Raw genomic sequence first — 23,688 nt, 5'->3', positions numbered from 1 at the left:
TTTTTTTTTTTTTTCCCCTTCTCTGTTCAATTTCAACAGCTTTTCTTATTTTTGATACTGAGGTTGTCTATTGCAGTAGCCCTGTCCAGCTCCCACAAAATGAATTTTGTCATTAGTCAGGTTCTAAAAATTAATCTGAAAAAATTTCCTGCTGAAAACATCCTTTTCCAACAGAGGGGTCAGTAGGCTGCATACCTGGGACCTGAAGCTTTGATCTGTTTAGCTGTGAATCTCAAGGGAACCTAAAGTAGAAAGCTACAGAACAATCTGCAGAGACAGCAGATTGTGCAGATTTAAGTAATTTGAAAATGGCATAAAATCTTCATCTTGAATAAAATAATGTTCTACAGGTAAGGAGAGTTTTGCTGAAGAGCATATGTGTTATGAATTTGCTTGGCATGGGGATAATTAATCACAAAGCATGACCTAAATTTGGGAAAGTAATCAAAATATTTACTACTCTTACCAGAGAATGACACTTCACAGGAGCCTGTTAAAGGTGTTTGCTTCTGACATATGTTGCTTTAAGAACACGTAAAACCCCTTGCCCTCTGAAGTTTTGGGGGTGAACACAGTAAGAATTACTTGCTTAAGCAAGTGCTCATTATTGCTGGGCTAATTTTCCAGAAGCATTTGTTATGGATAGTACAAAATAGCCCAAGCACATTGGCAGTTAACAAAAAGACAAAGACATGAAACCGGGAAGCCTTCTCAAGGGCAGAAAGGTAACTGTTCCTTCAAGAAAGTCAACTTCCCAAGCTTAGCTTGGTTGATATTTTAGTCTAAGCAGGTCAAAATTAATCTCAGGAGAGCAAGTCCTTCTATGGGAAGGAAGAACTAGAATGGCTCAATGTGTTTGATATTAACTTGTGGTTATTGATGACTTCAGTTATTTTATTGTTCAGTGTAATTTCATGACTCTGTTAATAGTCTTCTGTTCCCAGTTTTCTTCCAGGTCTTGCATGCTGTGTGTCTGGTAAGGAGTAACTCCCTTCTGCATCTGTTTCTCACCAGACTGTGGCCGTCGCCCAGCCGCACGCATGAACAAAAGGATCCTGGGGGGCAGGACCAGTCGCCCAGGCCGGTGGCCGTGGCAGTGCTCTCTGCAGAGTGAGCCGAGTGGACACATATGTGGCTGTGTTCTGATTGCAAAGAGATGGGTCTTGACGGTAGCGCACTGCTTCGAAGGGTGAGAGGAGCTCAGACAATTTTGCTGTTCGTATACAAATTAAATGTACCTTTACCAACTCCACTACCAAATACACTGGCAGCAAGTGATGACCTTTGCAGACGAAGTCACATAGGCCTGCTGTTAGAGACTATGAGATAGAATAAATGGTGTAAACCAGCAGCAAGTTAGGTTTTGACATGCTTTATTATTGCTGTCTTTACTGATGAAATGTAAACAAAGATATGCTGACTTTCATCAGGAAACCAAGAAAAGATCAAAACTTGAATTCCATGGCTCTTGTACAACATACAGTTTTGGGCATCAGCATAGAAATGTCTGGAAAAATGCTGTGGCCATTAAAAATAAAACATGAATATTTAATCACAGTGCAATTGATATAATGAATTTCACTCTCTTTTCTGATTATAAACTCCCCACGGCTTCATTATGATTATCAATCAGTAGTATTAATCAGTCAGTATTAACCACTATTGATTGCTTCATGGTTGGTATATGAGGTCCCATGATGGATGCTCTGGAGAACAGAGGAGGTTTTTGTGGCGTAGGAATTATCTTAGTCATTGTTACCTTTTTGGTAACCAGTATTTCTTTTTAAAGAACCACAGACTTTAGAGGAAAGTGTATTACCGTATTTTTTTTTTCCTCTGGTACTGGAGTTGTTTAATCATGTTCCTAAATACAATTGAAATGTGTGTTTTCTGTTATAGTTAGCAAGTACTCTTTTGTTAGGTGGTTGTCACCAGTACTCAGTCCTGCTTAAAACTGATACTTTTTCACTGGAAATTTTTGTGCTATGCTAAACATCTTTCTTCTGTTTAATAAGCCAGTAGAAATTCAGTGGTAAGCATGAGAAAAGATGATGTACTTTGGTTTTTCTTGACTGATATATTTTTTTTTCCCCTGGCTCTTGATATAAATTGTTGTTAGGGTAAATTCTGGCTTGCAGCTTTTGTGCCCAAAGCCAGAAGACAAGCCAGAAAGGCAACAGTGTGAGTATCTCAAGTTGTGAGGCTATTTATGGAAATTCTAGAGGCAATAACACAGGAGAGATGGCTACAGCTAAACAGGGTCTGGCATATTCCTCTACTTTTGGAAGAACTTTGGTGATCTCAATTAAAAGTTGGGCTGTATGATCTCAGAGTAATACATGTCACCGGTGGTGCTTCCAGGGCTCAATTTTAGGGCCAGTTTTGTTTAGCATTTTTGTCAATGAACGGGATGAGGGGATCAAGTGTACCCATCATTAGGTTTGTAGATGACACCAAACTGGGTGGGAGTGTTATCTGCTTGAGGGTAGGAAAGCAGAGGGCTTTGGATAGGCTGGATTGATGGATCACGTCCAGTTGCATGGCATTCAACAAGGCTCAGTGCCAGCTGCTGCACTTGGGTGACAGCAGTCCCATGCAGAGGTACGGGCTTGGGGAAGAGTGGCTGGAAAGCTGCCAGGCTGAAAAGGACCTGGGGACACTGGTCAGCAGCCAGCCAGAGATGAGCTGGCAGTGGGCCCAGGTGGTCAGCAAGGCCTGTGGCATCCTGGCCTACATCAGCAATAGTGTGTCCGGCAAGATTTGTCCCCTTGTACATGCACTGGTGAGACTGCATCTTGAATGTTGTGCTCAGTTTTGGGCCCGTCAATGGATATTGACTTGCTCAAGTGTGTTCAGAGAAGAGCAATAAAGCTGGTGAAGACGGACTAGAGAACAAGAGTTATGAGGAGTGACTGAGGGAACTGGAGGCATTAGACAAAATGTGCTCTGGTGCATTAGACAAAAAATATTTTGTGAAGTCTGGGATCCAAAACATGAGGACTATACATCAGTAATGCAGCAGACAATATTAATGCAAATAGCCATGAATATCTATAAAGTTACAAATGGAAAGGAACTGCATTAAGAATAGTCCTTTGCTGGTCTTATTAGCATAGTTTTGTCCAGGTCAATTTGAAATGCTTTACACCAAAGCATCCAAGAAATAGAAGTTTTTTTCTTGACTGTAGTAGCATAATACGTTCTGTCTGTGACTTCTCATTGCTCCGAGCAATGCTCTTTTTCAATGCTCATAAACACAATAGGATGTGAATATTCCTAGCACTTCAACTTGAAACATTATAGAATAAGTCATAAATTGGTCATGATGGTAGAAAGACCATTATAGTTTGAAATACCAGAATTCTCATGGAACTCGTAGATAAAAATAGTCTTTATTTAGCGATTGAATCTCTTTCCAAATTATAGGAATGACAATTCTGTTGAATACTGTGAAAAAGCTGAAATTCTGAATGTTTTCATTCAGATTGCTCTGACTAAGCCTCAGTCTCTTCGAAGGAGCTTAGTTACATCAATTCCAAAAAAGAGACTTTTCTTTTTCATTTTTTAGAATCACAGACTGATTAGGAACCCATGGCTTACCACTAGCTGTGATCCAGATTCTCTAAACTTCTAATGTTTTCTTATGTGTCTTAATAGACCCTACTTCATTTTTCCTACTAATAGCCTATCCACTTTATATATATAATATATATAATTATTTTTTTTTGTGATCATGGATATTTGCATGAGTCTTAAACAGTTGTGTGCAAGAGACAGAGTAACCTTTAAGCTTGGGCAGAGGGAATATGCTTGGCACACACGGATGCCCAATAAAAAATAGACCTTTCACATGGCCATCGTAAAAGAGATTTATTTTTCATAATTGAATTGTATCTTTGAGACTCCTTTGGGACTTCAGCTTAAATTACTGCTGTGAGCAGCATACTACTGAACAATACTGTCACCCCAGAAAAACTGGAACATGCCCACCAGTGAGCATCTAAGAACTTGGGCAGGATCTGAGGGATGATTTTGAGAACCTTTGGCATTTAATGTGGCAAATAATGGGTGTTTTCATATCTTAGGCTGTGAGCTTGAATTATTTCTGTAGCAGGCAGGAAGGGAATGGAAAACATTGTCTTTTTTTTTGTCACTACTGATGCCTAATTATTTGTTTTCTTATAGCATTTGTACATGAAAAATTTTGCAAAATAGAATATAAAAGGAGTCAGAGAAAAACACTCAGACATTTAAACTAAAAAAATACTCATTTTGTTTCTTTTCCTTTTTTATTTTTTTTTGTTTTTCTTTTTCTTTATTTTTATTTATTTATATTTTTTTAACAAAGGAGAGAAAACGCAGCTGTTTGGAAAGTAGTGTTTGGGATAAGCAATCTTGATCATCCCTCAAGTTTCATGCAGACCCGACTAGTGAAGACAATTATCCTGCATCCGCGCTACAACAGAGCAGTCGTGGACTATGATATCAGCATTGTAGAACTAGATGAAGATATCAATGAAACGAGCTATGTAAGACCTGTCTGTCTGCCCAGCAAGGAACAGTTGGTGCAGCCAGATACCTACTGCTACATCACAGGCTGGGGACACATGGGCAACAAAAGTAAGATGAATACTTTTGGCAATCGTGGTAAACCACATTAACTACCTACTGGGTTAATCCAATAAGTGACCCCATTGCAGTGCTTTATCCATTTATACAAATGCTGGACTTTATTAAATGCTAAGGAACTGTAACTACTAATGGAGGAAAGCCAGCTGTTACAAGACTAGGTTTTTCAAATCAGTAGTCTAAATTTATGTTCCTAAATCCATATTTAGACAAGTGGTTTAATTTAATTAATTAATTAATTTATTTATTTTTAAATACAAAGGATCTAGAAACTCCTATCAAGAAAACGACCTGAATTGGTTATAGTTGTACTCAGGTTGTGTTTAGGACTGTACTGAGGTAAAACCTGCATGAGCTCATTGCTGTGGAGTAACATTCTTAGTGCAGTGAAAGCTGAAGGCACAGAAAGCAATTGCATATAGGTCAAATGAACATTTTTCTTGAGTCAATGCTCTGTGTCACATTTTAGGCTTGTGGCATGATTTATTCCATGTGGGCATAATCAGAAGTGTTGTTTTGGTTTCTCTGAACAGAAATGTTGCTGTTTTTCATGCTCTGTTGCCACTGAAATCCTTGGGTCCCGTAACAAGAACATTTATGTTATGTAAATATTTGTTTTGCCAAAATGATCCTGCATGCATCGTATTCAAAGTATCCTGGCCCCAACACTGTTATGCTCTGTCCATTGTGTTTCTCCCTTCTCTATTATAGCAATTATTAGGGAAGGGTGCTTTTCTGTACATCGGCAAATTAAATCTTCCTAAAAGTACTGCTCCACCCCTGGTGGCCTGGTCATACATTCGGCAAAAACAGTATTATATTGGTGAGGAATATGCTGTTTACAATCAGATCTACCCACCTAAAACTATCTTTTAGGTAAATGCAGGGAAAAAAATAACACAGAATGCTTTTGTATTGCTGGTAAGTGGGAAAAGTTTCTTTGCTCTCTAATATGGTTTCAGCTTTGCTTTTAAAGATTTTATGTTATGAAGCTGCAAAAACCATCATGGCTACACAGGGTTTCATACTTTATACCCTCAATTTAACAGATTTCCTTTGAATCTGAGCTCTCTCAGCTGTTCACAGTAGGAAGAAGTCCTGGATATGCTAAAATAATTCCAATAACCTTTGAAATCTGATTCCCTGATACACTAAGTCAAATTTACCCAAATCAAAATGCTTGCTACCAAGGATCCTGCCATGGAGTGATGAGTTGACTCTCTCCTCTGCCTCAAAGATCCATCATAGATAAATATTTGTTTGTTCGTGGGTATATAGTTTAATACTTAATTCTGTTTTTCAGTGCCTTTCAAGCTTCAGGAAGGAGAAGTTCGCATCATTTCCTTAGAACAATGCCAGTCGTACTTTGACATGAAAACCATCACCAGCAGGATGCTGTGTGCCGGCTACGAGTCTGGCACTGTGGACTCTTGCATGGTAAGCTTCTCTCTGAGGAGAAACCCACAGCTAGAAAGGCTTTTAGAAATCAAAGCTCTGTGACGTTAATTGGGTACAACATACTTCATCTACTATAAAAATGACAACAGTCTATTTACACATTTTAACCCAACTTTTATTATTACTGGTGTAACCAGTAGGTGGTCCTGCTTGAGCAGGGAGGTTGGACCAGATGACTTCCAGGAGTCCCAACCTCAATGCCTCTGATTCTGTGAATCCGAAATCAACTTCAGTTTGTGGTAATGAAATGCTGCTTAAACAGTCTAAGGCTTATCTGTATTAGCTAAGTATTAGTCTAACATCTTAAAATTAGTATAAACTATTTGCAGATACATTTTTGTATGGTTATAATGGAGAATAAATACCAGTAATACTGAATGTTGCTACATAGATTAGTAGAGCAGCCAGTCTTAACAGCTGATTAAAGTTTAGTTACTTACTAAAGGCAAATCACTCTAGAAACTGACATAGCTTTAACATATGACTGCTGGCTATGTGGAGCCCCTAGAGACTTTTTTTTTCTTTGATATTGCAGGGTGACAGCGGAGGACCACTTGTATGTGAGCAACCTGCAGGGCGCTGGACTTTGTTTGGTTTAACGTCTTGGGGCTCTGTCTGCTTTTCCAAGGTTTTGGGACCAGGAGTTTACAGCAATGTGTCACATTTTATTGAGTGGATTGAAAGACAAATATACATCCACACCTTTCTGCTAAACTAACTCCAGATGGTAAGAATTGTGCTGACAGACATCAGGAAAATGGAAACAACACTTCAATACTGAAGATTTTGCAGTCCAGAAGCTCCGTGAAAAGGAGTTTCAGGCTCTTCTATTCTTGTGGAGCTATGGAATATGCAGTGTATGTTAATGGCCAACCCTCTGCTGTTGAATATGCTTTGGGGTAGAATTAATAGTCCTTTTGACTTTTCTTTTACCTTTTGTGGCGCTATTCTGAGCGCAGCAAAAAGCTTAAAAGAAAAGAAAAAGCCACTTTCTGCCTTGCAGATATTCAAACTTAGCAGTAGCACAGACTAGCAAAACTTTTTAAATAACCTATTTTAATACTACTCACTCAGTAGCACATGTGTTTGCACTCATGGTGGTGAGGTATGAACTCAGGGCAGCCAGATGCTGCCCACAGGGTACACATTCACAAGGGCCCCACCACGGGCTGGAGGGTGTGGAAGAGATTGCTGAGCTTTTGTGTCCACCTCACCCAGGGTACATCAGTACAAGTGCAGGTCTCTGAAGGGGCACAGCCCTGCGCTGCTGGCATGCCTGAGCCAACACTGCCTGTGTCTTGGGGTGGCTGATGTGAGCATGGCACTTACCATCCTGACTCCACAGCTCCTGTTCCCACAGCCAGCTTGGGCATCTCTGCAGGGTGCTGGGTGGCACTAGTAGCCCAACGGGCCCATAACTGCTACTTGAGGCACCTAAGACCAAAATTTTGTTGTTCAGCCTCTTTGGATGGATTCTACCCAAGTTTCTATTGCTTAATTTTCTGAAGCTTCCATGTACCTGGCTCTTGACAGCACTACATGGAGTAGCATATTTATCAAACCTATGCCCCATTGGGTCTTCTTCCCCCTTTTGTATGTGTTCAGCCTGTAAGGCATGCACTGACAAACTGACCCTCTAAAACAACACTGTTGGCAATGTCACTGCAACAGTCTTTGTCCCAAGAATAAGCTAGTTTGAGCATCTGGTGAGATGCAGAAAATGAAGATTTTAAGGTAAAAAGGATATAGTGTGAGCAAATACTGGGAAATAATATTGGGAAACTGGGTATTTTTGGATAGGTCTCTTCTTCTAGTATCTTCCACTGAAAGTTTCATTTTGCTGAGCAAGATTAAACTATCTTGAAAAAGGCAAGAAGAAATCTGAATGACAAAAGACTTGGATCCCAGCTTCTGCTCAAATAAGTATTAGGAGTATGGTAAGCAAAGTACAATTTACAAAGTACAATGTACAAAGTACAAAGTACAAGCTTCATCAGCAAAGGCTCAAAGAGCCCTGCTCGGGTGCTCGATGGCAAGAGTGCTCTGCCTAGCAGGCAAAAAGCTAAGCCTTGACTCCAGGAGTCTGGAAAAAAAAAAAAACCTACAGTGGAGCTTGGCACCTCTTTCTGGTGCTGGAGGGGAGGTGATTCTTACAGTTGCTGCAGGTGATGCTCTGTACAGCTCCTGTTAGTCTGGGAGGCCAGAGTAGGAGGAGTCAGGAAGCTGAGGCTTACAGGATGAATTTCACTGGGGAGCAAGGTGTCTAAAAGCTGGGTGTTTTCAGTGCTGTGCCTAGCCCCCTGTGAACTCAGCCTGAGGCACGTAATTACCCTCGCTGCTACCTCTGGCACGCCCCCATGACAGCATGGCAGGGCCTTGTCAATAAATACCAGGACTGCCGTGTGTGGAAACATGCATCAGAAGAGCCAACTAATGGACACTTCAGGTACTATTAATCACGTTACAACTAACCTGACTATTGCTTTGGTGAAATGTTTACCTCTTATTTCCCTATCTTTTCCTTTAACATGCCTATCATTAGACATACTAGACAGCACTCTGTAGAGCACTATTAAAAAATACTCAGTATTTATGGTATGGGTTCTGAAACAATTTAAATGACTATGGTATCACTGTTTCATGCTCAGAAAGAAAACTTTCCTAGGTGTTAATTTTCTTTTCTCTCTCTATTACGGATTTTGCTTTTACTGTAACATATAAATGCTTTCCCCAGAGAGAAAGCAGCTGTGGCCATGTTTTTCCTGTGCAGGTAGGCTGCATATGGAGCAGGTTACTGATGCCCTTGTTTCAAGGGCATGTAAATGGCAGCTCTCGGTCCCCCACTTTAGGTTTTCTCTGGGGCCAGGATCTGTTGCAACAGATTTCAGCCAGGTCTGCCTTATGGGGCTAAAAGCCAGGACCTGTTCTGTGAAACGAGCAGCCCCACCTGGCAGCCCTTCACCAGGTGAAGCAGCTAGATGCTTGGAATTCTGCCAAGGACTGGAGTAGGTATAGGCATTGGCACTGCCAAATGATAATAGGTAAAGTAATTGTGCATTTTAATTAACTGGGTTTGGCCACCAGTTCCCAAGCAGCCCCTCCTCCCAGGAAACAAGAGGGAGTCCTGCTTACACGCACGCTCCAGCCCTGTCCTGAATCGCTCTGAAAATATTACCCTAATATTATCCCAGCCCAGTGGCTTTTAGGAGGGAGCAGCAGGGTCTTAGCAGGGTCTTTTCCTTCCCCACAACTGTATCTGCCACAACATTCCATGTAAAGAGGAAATTTGTAATTTTATAAATGTATTTTTATACTGCTTTTTTTCTATGTGTGCACATGAAATGGCAAATATATTCCTCCTTCCACTGTATCAAGCCTTCCCTCGTGTGCTGACATAATGGTTGTGATCACAATTATGCTGCGTCTCTTACAAGTGTAGCCTCACTGCAAGGTAACACGTTTGTTGGTTTTACTTCTACCACAGCTGTATGCCCAAATGGAAGCAATGCCACACAGTCAAACAGATGTGTTTCTCTCTAACTGTACTAATAAAAATTTACAGTCATTTTCCAAGTAACTTCTCTGTTCAAAATGTGTCTTAATCTTTACAGAGACTTGATGACAATAGGGAGGTGTGAAGAGACTCACGATAAAGTTATAGCTTTAGCAATAATGCCTAACAATAGCTTTGAAATGGTACTCGCATACCCTTATCTAGCTTTTTAAGCATTACTGCACTTGGGGAGGATTTTGGTACTACAACCACTGTACAACTTGTGGCTTCTTCTGCATGTCTGCTTCCAGTATAGAACATTACCAAGAACACCACCGCCAACAACTATTCAAGACCAAAACATCTGAAAACCACTGAAATCAGGTTTCTCTGAACACGTTTTGTTCTATGGCTTTCCTCAGGAACACAGTTAGTTTGAAATAAATATCTATCTCCTAATAACCAGTATGCTGTACTTCAACATGTGCACATGCTGAAATAAAAATATTAGCATGCAGCAACATGAAAGAGTTAGAATTTGGCTTTTAACTGCAGTCAGCAGTAAGGTACGCAGAACCATGAGGATGGGAGTAAAATAACCAGGATAAAACAAAAGCTATTAATACAAAGACTGCACTGAAAATCAGCTGTAGGAACAGTCACCTCCAGAACTTGATCATTAACTCCTGCTGAGAGCAAGGGCTGCTCAGACCAGCAGCAGACCCAGGGCTGGCAGGAGCATCAGGTGCTCTGTGTTAGCTCCTTTGTGGCCCTGTGCTGCAGCCAGCAGCACTGAAGGAAAAGCCACAGCCTGGGTCAGCCATTCAGCTCAAACTGTGCCCCATGTATGGGCCAGAGCTCACTGAGCTACAAAAACACTCGCTAAATAAAGGCACCTGCAAATGGTTAGTGCACATGCTGCTGTAGAAATTAAAAAAAAAAAAAAAAAAGTGTTTTTCTGTGGATCAAATATTGCACACCAACCTGTGAGTTAAAGCTGCTGTAAGCATAGGTACAAAGTTGGGATGGGAGCCTGAAGGTTTTTGTGGTTTTGTTTTTTTTTTTAAATGTGACAACCAACACTTTAGACACTGTGTTTTCCTTTATGACATCTGCAAGACACCTGTGAGAGGATCTTAAAAAGCTTGTTTTCCAAATGGAAAAGTCAGGTCATGTTGTGCCTAAGTGCAGGATTGCAGAAGCAAGCAGGGGATCCTGACATCTCCAGTGCAAAAAAAACAAAAAACAAACAACAACATTCAACTGTTGAGAAGCAAGGGGAGAACTTTTCATTTGACCCTTAATTTAGCACCTCTTTAGATATGGCCAATTAAAATTTTGAAGCTTTTATTAAAGACTCACTACCCTCAACCCCCATTCAGTAAAAAATAGCAAGTGATCACAGCAGACAGCCACTAGATTTTTCTGCTGTTTGTTCACCAAAGGATAGAAAAAAAGCAAAAGATCAGGTTTTACACAACGTATTTTTAGCATTCGCATGGCTTGTCAAAGTCCTCTGAAAGCATATAGCCTAGGTTATAGAGAAGAATTTTAAGCTATGTGCACCATTACACAACACACCCCAAAAAACAGAAATTAAATGCTGTGTGTGCGTTATTTTGTACCACTTTGACTGGTATAAAAAGTACTCACCATCAGTGGTATCATCGATAGAGAGGAAGTTTTTCAGAGTACCTGAAATTCCAAGGCGATCCATAGGGTCTAGCACTTTTGGGTAGTTCAGTCCAATTCTGTCACCCAACTCCCTTCTACAGTGACAGGAAGGGGAGAGCGCTGAGCCCAGCATGCCTGTAAGTCACCACAGAGTCCCAGAGCTCACCCATGAGAGCGCAATGTACCTTAGTCCCTTTACTGATTCCTCAAAAGCACACAACCACACAACCTCTTCACCACTAATGCACAATTCACCATTCCGTTGGGTGCTAAAATCCAAGACTTTGCCTCTCAAATATCTAACTTGCTTGAAACTTAGCTGCCAAAACCTGTCTGCTGCGGTTTGGACTCAGTGTCGCTTTGCTGACAGTGAGCAGGTCAGGATATCATAGTTCAGAGAACATGCCCTCTTCTAGAGCCTCTCAGCTAGCACTACAACTGAAAGAACAAGAGGGCTACAATCCAAAGCGATGAAAAAAAAAAAGACTGAATTGACTGAATGAAATGGTGGAAACAGTCTTGCATCACTGGTTATTGCAATGAGACGATAACCACCTCTTTTTTGTCACACAAGTGAAGAGAGAAAATAGATTTAAGGTGCAGAAGAAAGATACTGGAAACACTAATATTTGACTTGCAGGGCAGGAAAGCACTAGAGATTTTTTCAACATGAAAACCTGAGCTAGGAATGACATGGGTAGATCTGAGCCTGCCCTGGAGTTCTGTTGGGAGCACAGCAGGTCACTCTGTCACTATGTCCCAGCAAGTCCACTCCTGTGTGATTCTGTCCTTGTACCAGCTCATCTCCCTGCACAACCTGCTGGCTGCTTTGCATCTTCTACGATACCTCACGGTTCCTGTGGTTTGCAGAGAAAGCTGAAATGTTTCAGTCAGGACGCCTGGAGTCCACTCCTGGCAAGTTAACCCCAGCTGTTATGTCCCTCTCTCTTCTCCTCAAGTCTTTCCAAATCTGGTCCTGTAAATGATATTCCCCAACTGCAAAAAATACAAGTGTAACAAGCAAGTCTACGACAGGCAAACACCTAGAAATCATAACTGTGAACCAACTTAGGCTGGACATGATGTCCCCGAATTTGAATGTCTACTTTCACTTCAAATGTGCACATTAAACATATGTTAGAACTTATCAAAAATTATTTTGTCATATGTTGAATCAAAGTAAAAAAAATATTTGCAAAAATGCCTGTCATCACTGGCTCCTTCCACTGGTCTTCTTCTACAGGCTAAACAAAAAGATATTTTTCTCCTCACTAGCAGTAAGGATGGAGTCAGCACGAATTACATTCTACCTTTTGAAAACAAAACCGTTTCAAACTTTTGGCAACATGTGGTGACCTGTGTTTGAATGAACTTAGCATGCCCTCAATATCTGCCCTACGTAGCAGCAGCTGTCCTAGACCTCACAGCGTTTGTTTAAATTCTTTCAGAGATCTTAGAAGATGTGGAATATGTAATGTTGATCATTGGCATGGAAAACTCATGGTTCAATTAAAAAGCAGAGCCCTTGCCCCAAACATGGTGTTTAAAAATAAACAGACAAATCTTGGCAATTTGAAAGCTGAAAGTTTTAGAAAGAAACATAACAAAAAATGGGATCAGTAATAATAATTCATTAACTGCTGAAGTTTGAGGAAATAGTTTATTTCAACAGGTGCTAATAGATACAAACAATTTCTTAAATTCCTCCATAAATTGGCCACGTACATTTTTGGGCAGAGAAATAAAAAGGAGGCAATATTTTTGACAGCCAGAACTCCAGAAATAAGCCACACACATCTCAGCTAGCTTTTGTGCAGCTTGCAGAGCAGTGGGAAAATGTGGGGCTCACAAATGGCTATACTTTTGAACAGCCTTTGTAGATACTTACTGTTGTTTATTATAAAAGTCTGGAGGAATGTAAAAACACCTGAGAGTCAAGAAGAGAAATGTCATCAGCTACAAATTGCACTGTCTGTGGACACATGGGAGCTACCCATTGCCACTTGCAGATGATTTTCCAGTGCAGGCATGAGGTAGAGTCTAGAGAAAATTGAGGCAGCCAACATACAAGTTGGGTGAAGAGGGAAAGAAGTCCAGTCAGCGTGAATGACATGAAAGGGAACATGGAGACAAAGAGAAAGGATGAAGCAGGAGGATGAACTACCATGGAGAATAAAAAGCTGCACACAAATTTTCTCCTCTTGTGGGAGAGGAAGGTGAGGGAGCTGCGTGTCTCATCCGGGACACTTTCCTGATGGTTTAAGTTGAGTTTGGACAGCAGTGAGATGGTTTTAGCAATAGAAGGTGGAGGAGCTGGCTGACAATGGTTAAAACAATTGCTATATACAAACACTGAGAAGTCTTGCAACAAACCAACTAAAAACACTGCATCCCAGGCTTTCTGCTTACTGCATACTTCAGCATGCCACGAATCCCAGGCAACACGACAATTTTAAGACAGCAATGCAAGGGACCAACATGGCTTATTATAGAGTGAATCTTACCTGAACTAGATCCCACAGATCTGTAATTCATATAATGTCCTCTCTATAACACCAAGAGGCATTATGCAACAGAAGCAGTATGAAAAGTCTACTACATAAAAAAATAACAAAACTCAGCCATTTAGGCCTTGAATGCCTTAATAAATTACTGAAAAGTTTTATAAACACAAAAGCTTTTAAGCAAATGGGTGCATCATCTTCCTTGGCTGAAGAAAACAAAACCGCAACGTAGCATACATCAGCAGTTATTATTCTTGGATTTTCAATAGTTCACATTCCAACTCCGTAAATTACATTAAACCAGCTTGTGCACACAAAACAATTCAAACCTGCTTTGTGTTCAAATCTGCTAGACACTTTTGTCCTCTTCAGAAGTATTCCGAGAGACTTCAGCACAGCAGTTACTACTTCCATAAGAGTCTGAATTAGTTTCCTTTGATGAATTCAGAAATACAGTCCTTTCAGAGCTCTGGTTGTTTGTAGTCCCAGACTCATTCTGAATGTCTGATAAGGAGACTTCCTCCACTAACCTCCCTCTTGAACAGGCCTGAAAAGGTGTTTTAGAAGTTGGCAAAACACTGGCAATGCTTTCTTCCTCTGATACAGCACCTGTGGCTGAGCTGGAAGACCCAGAAGTAACCTGGAATTCCATTCTACAGTTTACAACGCAATCATCTTTCCATCTCTTAATTGCTTCCCTCTGCTCCTCAGGGATCAGTTTGTCAAGGTGCTTGGCTCTCAACACCGGAGATGGAAACAACGTTCCTTGGAGAACTCTCAGCAAATATCTACAAAATAAACACAATTTCAAATAAGCTGTTTAGAAGCAGACTCAAAACTGTTTCCAGGATCACTAAAGAAAACCAAACACCATTCATGTAAACCTAGAGGAGGCTGCTGTAGCAGCCTCTAAAACATGCTTTTGCTGGTGCAATTTTGTGAACATAAATTATCAGGTCAGAAACCACACCAGAAAAACTGGCATTTTCAAAGGCTGATGCTTCCATTTTTTTTTTGGTTCCGCACAAAGACTTATAGAACCATAGAATGGTTTGGATTGGAACGGACCTTAAAGGTCATCTAGTTCCATCCCCCCTGCAACTAATCATCAGGTTTCCCAAAGCCCCATCCAATCTGGCCTTGAACACTTTCGGGGATGGGGCATCCACAGCTTCTCTGGGTAACCTGTTCCAGTGCCTCACCACCCTCTGAGTGAAGAATTTCTTCACACAATCTGCATCTACCCTCTTTTAATTTAAAGCTCTAACCTCTTGTCCTATCACTCTACTCCCTGACCAAGAGTCCCTCCCCACTTTTGTTGTAGATCCTCTTTAGGCACTGGGAGGCTGCAATAATGTCTCCCTGGAGTCTTCTCTTCTCCAGGCTGACCATCCCCAGCTCTCTCAGCCTCGCTGCAGCAATGTGCATTTGCAACTTGGGTGAGAGCCAGGGTCCCAGTTACACTGAAAATGGAGATTTCTGCAGATAAAGTCAGGCCCCCGAAAAAAGGCATCAAGGTCAGTGCTCAGTTTAGAGTTTCCCTCGAACAGTGCGAATATAGAGAGAAATGTATCAGGCCTAGAAAAATCATGTTTCAGACTGAGATGATGTTTATCACTGCTGGTTCACATTAATAATACAGCACTCATACAGCCCTAGAAAGCTGGGGACAGTAGTCAGAGCACCTTTCTAAATCTTTCTAAATTTTTCCAGGAGCCAGAGAATTGAACAGAACCAAGAAAGAACAAGAAGGCAAAGACCAAAGAAATAAAGCATCACATGCAGTAACAGCAATATAGTAGCAATATAATAGCAGTATAGCGATGATGTTCTGTAAGGAAAATCTACGGTTAGTTCATATTGGAACTAACTTCCCTGGTGGCTTAGGTTGGGCAAAGGTTTAAGTCATAGCCTTCTGTAGCGAGTTTGCAGATTCAACAAGGACTTTAACATCTGTCTCTCTGTAGGAAACATACTCCTTAAAAACTCCAGTGAAAAGTCCCAGTCTTAGGTGAGAAGGTGTAGAACACCCTCTAGCTTCATAGTTCTAAGTGAAGGCTTTTCAGCATCTTACAAAAGATTACAGCAGAAATAAACAAGAATAAAAATGTACGTGTGACAGCAGCCATTCTGTGCTACAAGTCTACAAGTCTATCAAATCATCAGTTGAGAAGAGCTCGAACCAGCTACAACAGCTATAAATATTCTGGGATATTGGCACAGGGAAAGTGAAAGCGATTCAGAGAATCTTACTGCTGAGTCTAAATCTTTGCATTTAATTTGTTATGAAAAACATTGCCACTCTTCAAAATGGAATACTTGTAAATTGGAAGCAGTCAGCAACCCAAAACCTTTCTCCTATCTAGGCTGTTTACAGCTCTATAAAAGGTCCTAGAACAGCATTTGCTTGTTTATTTATCATGTAAAGGAGATCTGTGTGTGAAAGAAAAGGCTCTGCTGTCAACACCTGAAGCCAGAGCAAGATGGTGAGGGAAAAGCACACAACATTTCTTGCAGCTCATGACTTGTCCTTTTGCTGGAATGAAGTGTGAACCTGCTCAGCATGCCAGTGTCTGGGAGCTTCACCAAAGGCTCCTGCCTTTCCAAGCTGAATGAGTAATCAAAACTAGGGCATGACTTCTTCAGTGAAGCAAAACACGTTAGGTATGATAAAAATGTACCTCAGTTCCCTCTCTGAATCTAGTCAGTGTGTTTCTACCCCACAAAGAAGCTTGCACATGTATTTGTCATTCTAAATGTTCTTATACATATCCATAACATATATTTCATACATAAAATGGTTTAACAAATAAACATAGACAACCCAGCCTATGTATAGCGCATATTTAAACTTTGATCCTGAATGTATCTGATTTGTTTATAAATTATGAACTCTCTTTACAGCAATTATGTTTGTTGTTTTGTTTTTTACTCAAACACAATAGTTAGTATTTAAATCATGAAAGAGTTTGTATTTACTGCAGTTTACTTTGATGACTTGTCATTAAAGAGCTGTCCTCACCTGACTTTCTCTTGTATAACTATGAAATTTTCTTTGCTTTGTGAGGGGACAAGATGACTTTTAGGCAGAGATTTATAGTACGCAAAGACTTGATGAAAATTAATTTGTTAGCAATAGGAAACTGCGATTATAAAACAGAAACATACCTGGGCAGCAGAGCAACACAAGTAGTCAGGAGGCAGACGAGGTAAAATACTGGGTCTGTCATGTGCCTTTCCATGATCCAATATGGATTTGATGGTGGGTTATGTGTTATGCAGGTTGCCCCAAAAGCCAGAGCAAAGATAAAGTAAAATAGGATGCTGCCAACTATAACTACTGCATGTATCCACGTCTGCAATTCAGAAAAGAAAATAAGTCAGATTTAAGTTGTCAACAGAAAGAGCCATAACTCTTATACGCACATGCATGCATGAACATGCACACGCACTCCTCCTCCAAGGACATGTTATTAATGTAACAAAGGATCAATCTGTTCAGACAGTATTCCCAATTCCATACAAAACACTACCAGGAAGAACTGAACCTTATTCCTACTGTTAATAGGTAACCAGCTGTTTAATTATGATTTTTTAATTCTACTAAAAACATAATTTTTGATGCATTTGTAGAAGCCTTTATAATGCCATTTGCCTTATATGACCACTTCCTTCACCGGCAGAACAGAAATCCTTCTCAAGCAAATGGAGGCAGATCTTCACATGACATGAGCCCTAAAATATCTTACTTGAAACACTGATTAACTGTTCTTCATTGGAGTTATGGCTATAATAGTTACTACGGAAACAACACTGTCATTGGTCTGTCAGTTTGATGACATAGAAAAATGCCAAATAAAAACATTTATGTAATATTTTCCTATTCAGAGCATGGATACACTCATGCTATGCATATATTCCGAATAAATGAATAAAGGTGTTGTTTTTATAACATAATGTTTCTCTAGAGCAGACCATCAGTTTAAAGCATTCCAAATCAACAGCTGACATTGTATTCTACTAGAAATAAGCTTTGGGAACTTATGAAAGCTCAAGCAGATCACTGGTTGGTTTTACCATTTGCAAAACCAAACTGACATCCCAAACCCACTGAATCCTATTAAGGCAGGATCCTTTACTAGCTACAAGTAATTCTGAGACCAAATTCTGTTAATTTTAGTCATACAAGTAATACCGTTTGCTCCAATGACAGCTTGCTTAAGAGAGCTCACAGGATCATATAAACAAAATACTTACTTTTTAACCCTTTTCTACTTGTTTAGCTTTATACAGAAAGCTCTTTCTTCCATAATTTTTAATAAAAGCTGTAGGCACGCTCTGTTAGGAATATACTCTTCAGGAAACAAAGTACTCACCACAGACTTGCACTCAATGAGAAGGTGCAACAATATTATGAAGAGAGCTGCTGTGTTTATAGGATTTCCGAAAGAAAAAATGTCTATGTCTGAGCCATAGTAAGTCTGTAAGGGAAGATGACAGTCAGTTAAATACATTCTTTACCTATAGTCCTAATATGCAAAGCAGCATTATTAATTTAAATGCCAGACACATCTGCATGCACACGGCTCAATTCAGTTCCTATGACAATCCTGATAGTACAAATTTATATATGATGAAGTACAATGAAAAACTGCATTGTTTTCTCTAATTTGCCTGAGTTTTTAATATGTCAAGGCATATAGGAGTATTTCATATCCAGCACTTACGAAGTAAGGCACAAAAAAGCAAACAAGACTTTGGTAAAAAGCGTCCAGCAAGGTTATCCAGAAAGTTGAAGGCAAGTAGGCCTGTAAGAAAAAAAAAAAAAAAAAACAACAAAACGTCACTGGAACAAACTTAAAAAAATTGCTGCAGCTTTATTTAGAATTCATTTGGATTCAGAGAACGATTATCTGCAGAATAACTCCAGTTTCCCAACAAAGAGGCATCTTTTATTCCATAATAAGAATAAAGAGCTCACTCGGCATATGTAGCTAACTGCTAGGATTTAAATCAGCAGCTAGATCTGTGAACTCTGATCTTACAGCTGTTTCTCCAAGAACAGACCTACTGGAGTCAAACCTAAGTGAGTAATAGGGAAGGGAGAGAGCTAGGGGACAATGAACTATCCTTGCAACTTACCATCACTGAATGCCAAGTCTCGCTTTCCTTCCAAATCCACTTCCTTCTTTTTTGTACATATGCTTCTGTCTCTTAGTTTCTGCAGGTTGACTCCTCTGTATTTACCAGACTGTAATGTGAGCTAACTAATCTTACTAATCTAATCTTACTAGAATGTGAGAAAACAATTTGCTTTTCTGCCCGTAAACTCACTAAAACTTTGTTGGTTTAGCGTGTTTAATTGACTCCTCAAAGGATCTGATGAACAACAGAGCTGGCACAAGGGAGGCAGTTTAACCACATGGGTGAAAATGGGTAGAGGAAAGAAAAGATGGGAGAAAATGAGGAGTAACAAGCCTACTCCACCTACTCAGTGGCAGCAAACTTGTGACAGCTCAACTGCTTATGAAACTATAGCTTTATTTGCCCTGGCTCTGATATATACCATTCCTTCAGGCACTACATTGAAGCACACTGGGGAGCAGTCTAGTCACATAAGATTTCCTCTCCAATTAGTAAAGAGAGATTAAAAGCCACTCAACCCTTCTCTTTGGCATGAAAAACTAGTCTTCTCTTTTGCCCATGTCAGGGAAGTGCTTTAAATCACTGAAGATGAATCCAAGTTACTGCCCACTTTTATAGCTTGTACAGAGCTGTGCACTTAAGATATGATGGTGCAATATTATGACACACATCTTTTAAGCATTTCTCTTTCTTTTACACTGCACTTAATTCAAAGCAGTTATTTCACTGTTATTTTCATTCAAGAAAAGAAATGATATACTGCTTAACAGCTCCAACCACAGGGCAAGACAATGCTGAGCTGGACAAAAGAGAGAAAGCGCTGATAAAACCTTAAAAAAGAAAAAAAGAAAAAAAAAGAAAAGAGGCAGAGAGAAAAACAACTGTGTAATGAAGCAACTTTGATTATGTTGCCTCAAAAGCATCTGCTCAGCTCATTGTATATATCCCAAAGACCAAAATAAATGGCCAAATCTTGGGGCCTTGTAACATTTACTTAGTCAAAAGTCTGTGACTGAGAAAGCACAGAGCAGAAAAAAACAGCTTTTGTTTGTGCATGCATTGTACAGGTCTGGATCTAACAAAGAAAGTGGTTTTAAACTTCATGTTTGCCTGACGTGAACCATGAAGGAAAGAAAGAAATGGCTCAAATGCTGACCATTTTAACTTGCTTCAGGCCAAACATTCTTTAACCTACCACAGATTTCTGGCTCATCACATACAGCTGCGGGATCTGCATGAGTATCTCTGCAGACACATCTTTGTCCAAGACACCATAAACGATGGGTGGCACCGATGTAAAAAGGAGATTGAATAAAATCAAGATCCAATAGTCAGTCATTGATGTGCCTGAAAACCCACAGAAGAACTGGTACCAGAACAAGAGGTTCACATAGGCCTGAAAAGTTAATGATGAGATGATAAATGTTACCCATAGAGACAAGTGTTTTAAAAACAAGAGGAAAATAGGCAGATCATAGGTTTGGTTACCATAATCTGTGGAAAAATATGTGTAATTGCTATAGAGCCCCTGCCAATCCCACACTTGAAATTATATTCATCTAGAACACATCTTTGCATTTAAAAACTGGATACATGGCTTGTTTAAATATTCATGCTGCCACTACATGAAATAATGCCTGTTACCCAGTTTTTAATTGAATTAGACAATGGCTTTGAGTGGAAAACTCAGTCCAAGGAATAGGAGTGTCTAGTCTCTGCAGATGTAAATGGGAAACCAAACTGTTTGACACATGCTCTTTATGTCTTTTTGAACTCATTCACAATAGAAACTTAAAAATAATATGAAGCTACACTAGACCCTGCAGCACTTTCAAATAAGAAAACTGATTTGCCTAGGATGGGACAGCTACATACCACATTCTTGTAGAAGAAGTAGAGCACCATGTTGGTAAGTCTGGTATAACACCAGTGACCATGTACAAGCAGCAGCTTCCTGAGGTGTCTAAACTGAGAGATTGCAAAGTCACTTGCCATCACAGCCTGCAAGACAAATAAAGGAAAAGATATGTTACATCCAAACAGTTAAAGATGAACTTCAAGTACTGTCAAGCAAGAAACTGATGTACTACTGGAAACTCTTCTTTTGTGATTTGTTATACTATGGCCTTAGCCTCATTCAGATCTGAGACCCTCTGTACCACATTTTACACTAACACACACAGCTCAGCCCAACACAACATGTGCACGTATGAGGCTGTCTGTCTTTATTATTACCACACAACTTCACAGAAATCACTGATGCTTGGGCATGGCATGAAATGAATGATGGGGAGTTCAAACAGCAAGCTCTGCTGTTTGGAGTTTGAACCCCTGCAGCCTCAGCTTCTGTGTGCTCCTGATGAGAGCAGAGGCATGGGTGTGAGCTCAGGATGCAAACTGTGCCCCCCCCGGATACAGTAATGGGCTGTGAAGCCACTGGGCCTCTAGAGTAAGCTGAACAGATTTAAAATGGATTCTGATGTCACTTGCAGCTGTCTTTGTATACACTACCTGCATGCCTTCTTGGCCCAAGATTCCCACACCAGTGTCAGCCACCTGGATCATACTGACATCATTGGCACCATCACCTACAGAGAAAAGGGGAGAAATCAGAACTAAGCTCTCTCACTTGGAATGCGACCTAGAGGCAGCTCTGCTGGCTACCACATTGCCATGGAGGTGGCAGGAAAAGTCAAATATATCAGAACACCAAAGAGTTCAGAGAAAAACATTTTTGTAGCCAATAACGCAGCCTACAGAAAACCCTATGGAAAACAGGATTAGTATGTGGGAGGCCTGACTGAGCTGAGCAATATTCTCCAAAGGTATATTAGCTGCTCCTTTCGTCAGAATTTAGTCAGTATGCTTGAACAGAAAGTACGTGTGTTTTAAATCACACCCAGTCATCTCTTTCCCTCATTATTTTGGGGGTTGTATGAAGAACAACAGAGAAAATCCTCTCACTTTCCCCTTCAGACATATCACTGTACATGACTGCAGCTGTCCTTGTTGCTTTGGATTATTATGAGTGTGTTTATGGACTAAATTTGCTAGCTTAGAAGACTAACATCATCTTATGCCAGAGAAAACTATTATTCAAAGGATTATCTTCCTTGTAAGTACATTTTGTGACAGATATAGAGGAAAATAAAGGAAAGAAGAAAATGGCTTCTACGTTTTTGTTTTTTTTTTTTCAGAGAAAAGAAACCATGGGACTCACCTACAGCTAATGTCATTGCCTTTAGCTTATTTCGCACCAGTCTGACCAGGACACTCTTCTGCAGTGGTGTGGCTTGGCAGCAGACTACAGCTCGACATTTTTCTGTAAGCTCCAAGAAAATATTCTGCAGGCTGTCATGAAGGACATGCTCTAAAGTCTTTCCATCAATAACCAGACCTGCACTGAACCCAGTAGCTTGAGTAGAGGGACTTGCAGAGACATTCCTAAGTTTCTGACTTTTTGTTTTTTTGGCAGAAGTATTCTTCTGGATGCCTTCTAAAATTTTGTTCATCACCAAAGCACAAGCATCCTAAAGACAAGAGAAAGACAGCTTACTGTTTGTATTCAGTCTCCCTTTCCAATTTATGAAACACATATGGAGAAAAAGTCAGTTGCTGTCCTTGTGTAGCATTTCATTTGAATAACAGAAGGATTCAGACATGAAGCTGAACAACCCTTTAAAATCACAAAGGATGCAGTCTGTTGTTAATAAAACAGACCATGATTTAACTTTGCTTGGGTTTGGTTATTGTATTAGGAGAAGTGAAAACACTCACGATGGATCAGAAAATGTTCAAGGACTACCAGAAACAAACAAACAAACAAACATTAAGGATTGTGTTATATAAATACAGCTTTGGGTAAGACTTTTACTCTCTTCATTTCTTTTGTTTGGCATGTAAAGCCAAAAGTGCATTTCAAATCATTTTATAGGCGAGCTGCAATGCATTACTGAACTGGCCTTGTGAAACATTTTTTTTGTTTTTCAACCATGGCAGTATAAGATGCTCAAAAGACTTTTTATATAAATATATGTAATGCATGTACTATATAGAAAAAAATATATATTCTTATGTCTGCTCATTATCTTACTTTGAAATGCAACAGTGTCAAATCCTGTCTGTTTTTTTATTTCAAAGCCCAGTTAGAGGGAAGACAAGCACTTCTGCAAGAGGAGCTAATTCACATTGTTAAGTAAGATCCTCTTTGCCCAATAGGAAAAATGGAAGGGAGAAAATACTAACAGAAATAAGAAAAAAAAGCTTTTATCAAACATAATTGGACTAAATATCTTCCTTTTTCAATTTATTTTCCCACAGTTACCCATGTGCCACACCATCCCCCATGACAGATACCAAATAAATTTTGGAAGAAACATGCAAGTAAAGAAAAAAGAAAAGCAGAAGGTCTTAAAAATCTTCCAGTCCCTTAAAGCTATCCCAGATTTCATGTCTCTGCTCTGAGCTGTTGGCATACCAGTGGGCATATGTCCACTTTACCAGTTAGAGTTTGCAATTTCTTTCTTAAGAATTCCAAAATTGATAAAAATTAAGTTTTGAAAACCTGGTAGTTTTAAGCATCCAAAAGAGGGCATAGGTAGGATTAAGCTGCCTCCCAAAACAACAGCATTTTTAACCACTCTTTATCATGTGGCGCAACTACTGTGTGGTGAAAAGAAGGTGGCTTTTTCTCTAATAAAATTGTTGGCATATTATTCTTTTTGAAAACTTTGTGCAATGCATTTTAATGAGACAATTCCTAGTACATTTATGCAAGTTAAGTGG

At 39.9% G+C, this 23,688-nt stretch overlaps 2 protein-coding genes across 7 annotated transcripts in view; one reads left to right on the top strand and one right to left on the bottom strand.

Annotated features, from left to right (window-relative positions):
- CORIN (corin, serine peptidase) overlaps positions 1-9,797 on the top strand; it is a 129,441-nt gene extending 119,644 nt beyond the window's left edge. For all 4 annotated transcript variants that reach the window (XM_068680274.1, XM_068680273.1, XM_068680275.1 and 1 more), the window contains 4 exons: positions 1,015-1,189; positions 4,349-4,620; positions 5,933-6,066; positions 6,623-9,797. In XM_068680274.1, coding sequence (XP_068536375.1) covers positions 1,015-1,189; positions 4,349-4,620; positions 5,933-6,066; positions 6,623-6,805 — 764 coding nt within the window. In that variant the 3' untranslated portion in view covers positions 6,806-9,797. The remainder of the gene's footprint in view (positions 1-1,014; positions 1,190-4,348; positions 4,621-5,932; positions 6,067-6,622) is intronic.
- A 3,098-nt stretch (positions 9,798-12,895) lies between these two features.
- Positions 12,896-23,688, bottom strand: part of ATP10D (ATPase phospholipid transporting 10D (putative)) — a 44,094-nt gene continuing 33,301 nt past the window's right edge. For all 3 annotated transcript variants that reach the window (XM_068680270.1, XM_068680268.1, XM_068680269.1), the window contains exons 16-23: positions 22,124-22,433; positions 21,415-21,491; positions 20,779-20,904; positions 20,099-20,299; positions 18,486-18,566; positions 18,135-18,239; positions 16,927-17,114; positions 12,896-14,546 (exon numbers count right to left, since the gene is read on the bottom strand). In XM_068680270.1, coding sequence (XP_068536371.1) covers positions 14,108-14,546; positions 16,927-17,114; positions 18,135-18,239; positions 18,486-18,566; positions 20,099-20,299; positions 20,779-20,904; positions 21,415-21,491; positions 22,124-22,433 — 1,527 coding nt within the window. In that variant the 3' untranslated portion in view covers positions 12,896-14,107. The remainder of the gene's footprint in view (positions 14,547-16,926; positions 17,115-18,134; positions 18,240-18,485; positions 18,567-20,098; positions 20,300-20,778; positions 20,905-21,414; positions 21,492-22,123; positions 22,434-23,688) is intronic.

The sequence above is a fragment of the Anas acuta genome, chromosome 4 (genome assembly GCF_963932015.1).
Source record: "Anas acuta chromosome 4, bAnaAcu1.1, whole genome shotgun sequence".
NCBI classification, from domain to species: Eukaryota; Metazoa; Chordata; class Aves; order Anseriformes; family Anatidae; genus Anas; species Anas acuta.
This window is presented reverse-complemented; position numbering and strand designations above follow the sequence as displayed.